This window comes from Marmota flaviventris, chromosome 19 (assembly GCF_047511675.1).
Source record: "Marmota flaviventris isolate mMarFla1 chromosome 19, mMarFla1.hap1, whole genome shotgun sequence".
Lineage (NCBI taxonomy): Eukaryota > Metazoa > Chordata > Mammalia > Rodentia > Sciuridae > Marmota > Marmota flaviventris.
Window position 1 is genome coordinate 17,189,547 of NC_092516.1, and position 10,128 is coordinate 17,199,674.

Sequence of the window (10,128 nt, forward strand, 5' to 3'; positions counted from 1 at the left end):
CAGAGACAAAGGTTGTTAAGACTCTCAGGACGGTGACTGCAGAGTGCCAACCCCTTCCCAGCTCAGGTCCCCAAGCAGACGGCACTAACCTGGGCCCACATCACATGTGGCCTTGCTCTGCAGCTTCTGCCCCGTCTTCCCCTCAGGGACCCCCATGCCCGTGGCAGGGGGACCCGGGGCGGCCGGTGTGCAGGACGCGGCCTCTCTCTTCCTCTCCACAGGGGCTGTGAGGGCCTCCAGCGTCTTCCCCATCCTCAGCGTCACCCTGCTGTTCTTCGGGGGGCTCTGCGTGGCGGCCAGCGAGTTCCACCGCAGCCGGCACAATGTCATCCTGAGTGCTGGCATCTTCTTTGTGTCTGCAGGTGAGTGACTTGCCCCAGCCCTGAGATCGTCACAGACCCCCAACCTGAAGCCAGGTGGACAGAGCCATGCTACCCAGGGTCCCCTCCAGGAAAGAGCCAAAAATAAAATAAAATAAAAAATGTGCAATTCGTTGTGCTAAAGCAGAGCACGCGAAGAATTTCATTAAAACCAAAGATGCCAAACCTGCAGCTGGAAGTGGGGAACCGGAGCAGCTTGGGTGTACCTGCCAGGGCTGCACCTCTCTGTCCCCCTGGGCATGCTCCGTGCCAACTTTGGACCTTTGAAACGTGCTTATTGTAAACCCCACCCCTCTCAAGACACATCAGTGCCCCTTGATGGCATGCGACAGAGAATCAAAGGACCAGGCAGGGCTTGGGGAGGAGGGGACCTACCTTCTCACCAGTGACCACCTTCCAAGGTTTGCACAGCACTCTAGTCCCCAGGTATCCACAGGCGACGCTTTCCAAGACCCTCTGGTGGATGCCGGAGCTGCAGATAGTACCAAATCCTCTGTGGACCACTTTTTCCTACCAATACACAACTTATGATAAGGTTTAATTTGTTAATGAGACATTAACAAATATATTTTAAAAATATATTCTATTTCTAATATAGAACAATAAAAATAGAAGAGTCATAACAATCTATGCTGATAAAAGTTCTTTAAAACTTATGAATTGGGTTTTTTTTTTTTTCTGGAATTTTCTATGTGATATTTCCAGACTGCACATGAATAAAACCCTGGAAAGTGAACCTATGGCTTAGGGGAGCTGCAATGGCGGGATGTTTATTGAGGTGGGGACAAGGAAGGCTAAGAGAGGGTGATAAACAAGACAGGGGTCCTCCTGGGTTTGAATCCTACGAGGCCTTGGGAAATGTCACCAAGACCCTGTAACTTGGTTTCCTCATCTGGGAGATGGCGAAATGATAATCGTATCAACTTCCTGGGGTGGTTGGAAGGAGACTGAGTCAAAGGGACCACAATGTTACTTCTCAATAAATTCCTAACATATTCCACAGTCGGGGACCCTGTAAATCCCTGCTCAGGTCCCTTCCCCACTGTGTACCCTTCTACAAAGTGAGGATGTGAGAACGTCTGGCGGAGTCTCTGGGAAGCCACAACAATGACAGGCCAGGGAGAAAGCCACCACAGGGTGGCTGTGGCCTCTCTCTGGGCTCTGGGTGGACAGATGTTCCCAACTGGCAAACCCAGGGACTTGTTTTGCTTCGAGGCACGTTTCTGCAACTGGTCGGCCCCCTCCTGGCTCTGACCCAGCCAGAGCCTCAGAACCAGTGTTGTGCTGATGTGACAGTTTCCCAAGAACAAGAGAAGATCATTATTTTATCCCCCAAGGGGATTGTTAGGGAAGCATGTGTGTCGCCAGCAACTCTGTCCACACAGGGCTATCATGAGACATGGCAGGTAGATTAGGTTCAGAGGAACTGCAGAGCCCAGAGGGGGATCCCAGAGCTTGGGGTCTAAACCAAGACCCCTCCACCAACCTCCCCCAGGAACCCCAAGAGTCTCAGGGCTTTTTTCCACTTATAAAATGGCGGAAAATGGAGGATTCAACACTCTCTAGGGCTCTTTTTGCTAAACTACAAAAATCAACAACTGTTTATTGAGCACCTACTGTGTTCCAGGCACTGGGCATAAATAATAATAACATGATCTCTGGAGCTACTGTGCCTGCTGGAAAGCTTGCCTCAGCTTCTTCTCTGTTGTGTGACCTTGGGCAAGTCACTTAACCTCTCTTTGCCTCAGTTTCCCCATCTAAAAAATGGAGATACTCATGGCCCTACTTCTTGAGGCTGGGAAGATGAACTGAGTCCCTATACATGAATGTGCCTGGATCATTCCCAACCCAGTGTGTGCCTGACACGGCAGCTGATCCTACGTGCACTGGGTCCTTGATTTTCACGTAAATAACTCCATTCACTCCCGCATTCCATGCTTGCTTTAGGTCAGGCTCTAGACTAGGAGTTGGGGGCCATAGCAATGAGCAAACCTGGAAGTTTACAGTCAGACAGGTGGGACCAAGTCACTGCCCACTCACACCTTGTTCCTCCTGCGCCTCGTCACTGAAATCTAAATCTACTACCACGGCTGAGCTGGGGCTTCAAGTTCCACTTGGAGCTGGGTGCAGAGGCGCATGCCTGTAATCCCAGTGACTCAGGAGGCTGAGACAGGAGGACTACAAGTTCGAGGCCGCCCTTAGGGAGACCCTGTCTCAAAATTAAAAAATAAATAAAAATAACTGGAGATGTGGCTCAGTGATAGAATCCCCCTGGGTTCACTACCCAGTACCAAAAAAGTACTTAAGTTCTGCAGTTTCTTTATCTGCAAAAGAGGAATAATTAAAAAAAAAAAAATCAGGCCTGGCACAGAGTTAGTACCTTATACATAAATGACTGACAGTTCACTTGGCTTCCTGCCTCTTTAACCCAGGTTGACATCTGAGCCTCTCTTGGAACTTCTTTTTCTTTCTTTTTTATTCCCGACCCCCAGCAAGACCCCTTTGGGGGGGCTTCCTAAACTTTGCCACCAAAATGTCCCTGCTAGCGGTGGAGAGAGAGCAAACTGGCCCTGGGGAATCAGGGGGCATCTCTAGAAGCCGCCTTCAGGGAGCGGAAATGCCTTTGAAGTCAGCTTCTCATTTTACTTAAAAATTCATGTGAATTCTGCTTTCTCCTCCTTATTATATCCGTGCTCATTTTAATAGAAAAGAATGTGCCTTCCTTACTAATCTTCCAGCCAAATTGACACTCCAGGAAGAGGGGACCGTTTTTTATCCTGTCGGGTCCCTTGCGGCCTGACACCGAGCAGGATGTGCCAACCCTCAGAGTGACAAATAGCAAGGTGATTAGCATTTGCTGAGTCCCTAATGAATGCCTGGACCCAGTCATGCCAAGAGGACCCACAGCAGGAGCAGACCCCAGCCCTGCCCCTGAGGGCCAGGTCCTAGATGGAGCATAAGCAGAAGTCCCACCCCAAATATTAATAATACCCGTCACCCAGGTGCTCCTGCCAATCACATGGTAGCACTTGAGCAGATGCTGTGACCCTGACATGCCAAGCTTTAGCCCTTAGTTGCTTGATTTGGGGGAGATCTAGGGGAGACCCAGAAAGAATACGGAGAGTTCAAAGAGTGTCAGGAGGACTCAGGAATCTTCTGGAAATGATCACTTACCAACTGGTGCTGGGAATGGTCATGAAGGACAGATTCCATTTCGCACTAATTGCCGGGTACTATGTCAACCTCCTCGGGGTCACTGTTGGCACCAACTCTGAGTGAGACCCCATGAGTAGAGGGTCCAAAAGAGACATTTCCCATCTGGGGTAATAATGTGGGAAGGTACCCGAGATGAACACAGCCCTTAGAGATTCCTGTACCTTTTTGTCATTCTCTAGGGAATTTATTTCTCTCCGATAGGCTGAAAGGAGCTTCCCAATGCTATTCTGTTGGCACTTGGTGGGGGGAACTAAGTCTGCAGACCTCGCCTTTGGGGGAAAACAGCTTTGTGTTCCCCAATTTTTGACACTCAAACATCAGCCAACCCAAGACTGGTTATCTTATTCCACACAGACAGAAAGATGGTCAATGACTGTCCTTGCCCCCTGAGCTTATTAGTTCCCCCAAATTGCAGCCCCAGATCCGTAGACATCTAGTGGTGGATGTCTCCCCCAACACGTTCAACTTGGTGTATCCAAATCTCTGTTCTCTAAACATGGTCTGTTGGCTGCCTCTTATTTTAGTTTGAGATGCCACCAGCCTCCCAGTCACCCAAGCTGACTAGCCGGTTATTCTTGGTCCCTCTCTGGTGCTTCACGGTCCCCGCCTTCTTTCTCAGCTGCAGGATCTGGCTCCCATGGGGCCTCATTTTCAAAGCAAAATTCTCAGCCTTTCTCTCTCCCCCTTTGCCTCTGAATCATTTCCTAAGTACCCCCAGTAAAGTTCTACTGTATTTGGCTCCGATGGCATTTATCCAATCGCCCAACGGTGAGAAATTCAAGGGCAGGGGACAGTCGCTGGTTCGCTTTATCACTCTCATGACTTAAAGCCAAAGATTCTGTGTTGCCTTGTTTCTAAGGGGACACCGAGGTCCCCCTGAGTGCTACCACCCTTGCTAGAGAAGTAGGAGGGCATCTTGACCTGAAGGGGCACAGCCCAGGACGGGAGCTGCAGAAATTCCCCACTTCCCAAGACACAGACCTTGCAAGAGGAGCTCAGCCCGAGGATTTCTTAGCCATCATCCATGTCTCTTCTCCTCCCCACCTTAATTCTGCATTTTCTATCCATATTTCAAGACCCAAAGTGACCTTGACCTTGGAGGTTTTCTCCAACACATGTGTGTATGTGTGTGTGTCTTTTTTTTTTCTTTTCTTTTCCATTTTTTCTCAGGCTTAAGCAACATCATTGGCATCATCGTTTATATATCAGCCAATGCCGGAGACCCCGGGCAGCGTGACTCCAAGAAAAGCTACTCTTACGGCTGGTCCTTTTACTTCGGCGCCTTCTCCTTCATCATCGCCGAGATCGTGGGCGTGGTGGCCGTGCACATCTACATCGAGAAACACCAGCAGCTGCGCGCCAAATCGCACTCGGAGCTCCTCAAGAAGTCCACCTTCGCCCGCCTCCCGCCCTACAGGTACAGGTTCCGGAGGAGGTCCAGCTCCCGCTCCACCGAGCCGCGGTCCCGAGACCTGTCCCCCATCAGCAAAGGCTTCCACACCATCCCCTCCACCGACATCTCCATGTTCACCCTGTCCCGGGACCCCTCCAAGATCACCATGGGGACCCTCCTCAACTCGGACCGGGACCACGCTTTTCTACAGTTCCACAATTCCACGCCCAAAGAGTTCAAAGAGTCGCTGCACAACAACCCGGCCAACAGGCGCACCACGCCCGTGTGAGCGGACGCGGCTGGCCCTGACCGCTGGCCGCGCGCAGCACCGCCTGCGGGGGGCGCAGTGTCCACAGACGTCTCCAAGGTTGCATGGCATGGTCCTCGTGATGGTTCTTACTTCTCACAAAGAAATGAAGACCAAATGGACTCCGCCCTGTCCCACGGGGGTCCCCCCACCCCATCCCCACAGGACCCCCACCTTTCCATTCCCAACCTCTCCAACCGGATCCCTTCCTGTCGTCCCTCCCTCCCTCCCCTCCGTGTATCTGTGCCCACATGTCCTTCTGTCCTTCCTTCCTCCACTGTTCTTCCCTCCTTGGGAGAGGACTTTATCAAAAGTCACAGGGTGGTGGCCAGAGGGGGGGGGGATCTGCAAATCCCCCATCAGGTGCCGGCGTAGCTGTCCCCATTTGTCCACCCAACACAGATCCTCAGGAAACCCACCACCGCCCAGGTGGCCCTGAGGGAGGCATTCACCTTTACGTGTTAGAAAACAAATAATAATAATAACATGACCGGAAATCAAAGATGTCAGAGTCCCGAAGCAGCTAATGTAATAAGCACTCATGTTATTAAAGGTTTTGCCTTGTCGTAATCAACGAGCTGGGGTGGTTTTTTGTTTTTGTTTTTCCTTTTGATTTTGATTTTTTTTTTTCCCTGGGTGCTTCCCACATGAGCTCACTCACCTGCCACCCTCCCCCCCGGGGTTCATCTCCCTCTTAGAAGCTGAATTTCATTCAGTCACACTCCAGCCTCTATAGGAAGGATCCTCTCTGCCTCCCATGAGGCCAGCAAGGTGTTCCCCGTAGATGCTGGAGTCAGTGTGTCCTCCGGGGTAGTGGGAACAGTGGCATTTGAGGTCTAACTGTGGCACCCAGTAGCTCTAGGACCTTGGGCAAGTCACCTGAGCTCAAGTCTCAGACTTCATCTGTAAAATGGGATGTGATAATCTTTCTCTCCTCCACAAAGTTTTGAGGCTTAAATAAAATGCTACAGATAAAACGATGAGCACGTTATAGATAACCAATGAGTGTTTTTAAATGTTTAGATGGATTTAAATTCAGGCTAAGCATTATATTGTTAGTCAGTTCCTACTGCTATAACACAATAGTGTAGACTCAGTGCTTAAACAATAAACATTGTTTTTTTCACACTTGTGGAAGCTGGAAGTTCAAGGTCAAGGATCCAGCAGATCTTGTTCCAGGTAGGGGCTTTCTGCTGGCTTGTGGACATCTGCTTTCCTGCTGTGGCCTCACAAAGTGAGAAGAGAATGTTCTCTCTTCTTCTTAAAAAGCCACAAATGCCATCATGGGGGCACCCACCCTCAGTGACCTCATCTGACCCTCATGAACTCCCAAAGCACATCCCCTTCCAATATCATCATACTGGAGGTTGAGGCTTCAACCTAGGAATGTGAGGGTACAGGGAGACAGAGACCTGCTTCAGGCCACAGCCAAGCATGGCTACCGGACAATAAAAACCAAATGGAAATTATTCTACATGATGGGAAGGAAGGAGACCACTTCTTGCAGGTTCTGAAGTCTCTGGGGAGAGAGAGGGGAAGGAGAGCTGAATATTTTGAATTTTTGATATTAGACAGTATGAGAATATGTCCCCTCCGCCAGCAATGACTTCCTAGAGCACTTTAGGCACACACCCAGCACGCTGCCATTCAAAGATCTTTCCCGTGTAGGACTCCAACTGCAGCAGGAGGCAGGGTCCACCGACCTAGGAGATGACAGTTCCCTAGTATAGCCGTCTAGTGCCCCACATGTGTCAAATCAATTGATTCCCCCAGTATCCCCATGGGGACAGTGTTAGTAATATTCTCATTGACCAATTAAGAAACTGGAGGAAGAAAGATATGGAGCATGTCCAGATTTGACCACATGTCCAGATTTTTATTATTATTATGGGCTGAGAAACTCATATGCACCCTCACACCGTGATTTTTAGTATAAAGTGGCTTTTATTATGAAGTGCACACTGGAAAAAAAAAATTTCCCTTGACACCGAAGAGTCATGACATGCAAATGACATCGACATCAAATTATCTCATTTAATCCTCAAAACAACCACATGCGGTCGGAATTACTGTCTCCATTTTGACAGGTGAAGAAATGGAGGCTCAACGAGGGCCTCTTAGGTGCTAATTAGCATGGTTAGCATTTAAACCTCAGCCTCTGCTTCCTACGGGGAACGAACCCTCGCTGTAGCCACATCTTCTAGACCTCGGTCATCAGAGTCCAAATTTGATGAGATTTTTTTCAGATCTCCATTCCCCGCAGACAATGACTTAACCTCATTTTATCTTTAAGTGGACTCCCTCTTCCCCTTCACAAATATATTTATTGGAGGGTAATCTTAGAGTTTCACTGCTCGAAAAGGGAGATTTGGGATTATTTGCCATAAGCAAATGCACAGACCAACCATGTGATCTCCCAGATGTTGCTTGTCCTAAGCGGGTGGCCAGGGCAGAAGCACAGTGCTAGGGTCTGACACCAAAAGGAGATGCTTCAGCAGAACTGGAGAGGGGACCTCTTCCTCAGTGTGTCACGCAATGTCCTGTGATTCCCGAGCATCTCCTCCCTCTCTCGGGGAAAAGTGGCTTCTGCCAGCCCCGGAGATGGGGACCCCCGAGTTCTAGCGAATAGGAAATGCACCATAAGTGTGAAGCCGCAGATTCCAGCCACCCTGGACCTCGGAGTTTGTCAAAAACGGTGCATACGGGAAGCTGATTTGGGGGAGGAAGGTTCCAGAGTCTTCACTAGCGGGCAGCCAGCCCTGGGGGCAGGGGAAAGCCCTTTCTGCAGAGCCACGCAGCTGGAAGAGGGAATCGGGTCCCTGAGTCCTGGAAGACTCCCCTGCACCCTCTCGGTCTGTCCCCTGCAAACCTTTGACCTGGGGAGCTTCGGGGTACCTGTGCCTGAAGGCTACCCAGCAGGACCCAGTTGGCTGGCATCAAGTAAAGACGAACATCACCCTCCCAGACGCAGCCAGGATCGTGGCCCAGCCTTGTCCTCCAAACCCCTGTGAGGAGCGTCCACACACGAGGCCATCTCCCTATGTGTCAAACATGGGGCTATGAATGTCGCTTAGTTCATCTCACTTTATTGAAACCACCCGGATAGGTGTTGAAACTTGCAAGTAGACAGGAGAGTCGGAGTGCAAACCGTGCGGACCCGTGGCTGCCTGGCTTCCGAGTCAGGCCACAGCTGTCCCCTGAGCTCTCCTGGTCAGGCCTCAGGCAGGTCCTGCTCCATCGCCCGTTCTCCATCTTCTCTGCCCAGGGCTGCACCCCCTCCCAGATCACTCGCTCCTGGATGAGCAGCATCCTTCCGGCAAGCTCAAAACTAGAATCTTCTTGCATGTTTTCTTAATGTGAGGCCCCCAGAACCCGTCTGCTGGCACGTCATACCTTGGTAGAGGACAGAGGCAGCTTGGGCCGACCCCTGTCTAAACCTCTGTGGCTGCAGCTGCCCACATTTGAACCCCAGCTCTGTGTTGATCACCCCCGAGATCTCTGGTGAGATACTCTCCCTGAGCCTCAGCTTCCCAGTCTGTAAAATGGGCACCAAAGTAACACTCCATAGATTCGTTGTGAGGATTAAAAGAGTTTGTGTGCATACAGCACATGGAAAAGAACTTAGAACATCGTAAGCGCCATATAAATGTTAGCACTTACTATTTAAGACATGCCTCAGGTTTTTTCTTTTTTTTTCTACTTGCGTCTCTTTGCATTTAAACAACCTTATCTTCCATATCTTGTCCGCACACATTTCTGCTCTAACCAGGCCAGTGTCCACTGCTCCATCGGACACCCTGGCTCTATCGCACTGTTCCCAATTCTCTGCCTTTACCAATAATCATTATCCCTGACTGAAATGGTTGCCCTCACCTAATCCTCTCCATTCTTCAAGGCCAAGATCAAAGTTCATGCTTTCCATGAATTCTTGTTTCTTCTTCTCCTCCTCCTCCTCCTCCTCCTTCTTCTCCAGGGATTGAACCCAGGGGGTGCTTAACCACTGAGCCACATCTCCATCCCTTTTTATATTTTATTTAGACACAGGGTCTCCCTCAGTTGCTCAGGGGCTCGCTAAGGTGCCGAGGCTGGCTTTGAACCTGCCATCCTCCTGCTCAGCCTCCGGACCCGCTGGGATGACAGGCCTGCGCCAGCGCACTCGGCACTTTCCATGAATTCTTTAGGGAATTTCCAGACCACACAATCTCTCACTCCTCCGAATTCATTCACCCACTCATCCATCCCTCCTCCCGGCACTTTTTATCAGGCACCTACTTTAGGTCCGCAGCAGCCAGCATCTCAACAGATAGGAGCACTGTCCTAATGGAAGGCTCAGCCTAGCAGGAGACAAGCCTCAAACAAGTGACCACATAGATCAACATCAAACTGTGATCTGTGCCATGACAAGAGAAACACAGGGCAAGAAGTAGGAGGGGACATAAACAGGGGTCTCTACTTCTGCCGAGTCATAAAGGAAGAGAAAGAATATCAAGGTCAGACTTAAAGAAGAGCTGGAGTTCTCCACGTGAAGAGAAGGAAGTGTGGAGGCAGGAATGGCAATGTGTGCAAAGGCCCTGAGGCCCGAGAGATGGACGGGGGGAGGGGGCCAGTAAGCCTGGAACACAGAGGGGGGAGAAAAGCAGCATCAGGTGAGATCAGGAAAGAAAAGAAAGCTGGGTCCAGAGGATGCAGCATTATAGGTCGGTTGAGGATTCTGGATTTTGGCCCTAAGTGCGTTCATCAAGAGCCATTTAAGAGTTTTAATCAGGGATACATTAGACCAAATCCAACACGTATCTTCAGAAGTCTAATAAGTTAGGAATCCAGGGACACAC

The 10,128-nt window shown here is 50.2% G+C and overlaps 1 protein-coding gene across 1 annotated transcript in view; it reads left to right on the forward strand.

Annotated features, from left to right (window-relative positions):
- Cacng3 (calcium voltage-gated channel auxiliary subunit gamma 3) overlaps positions 1-5,278 on the forward strand; it is a 77,668-nt gene extending 72,390 nt beyond the window's left edge. Inside the window, exons 3-4 of the mRNA XM_027948623.3 lie at positions 222-362; positions 4,767-5,278. Coding sequence (XP_027804424.1) covers positions 222-362; positions 4,767-5,278 — 653 coding nt within the window. The remainder of the gene's footprint in view (positions 1-221; positions 363-4,766) is intronic.
- Positions 5,279-10,128: the final 4,850 nt, after the last annotated feature.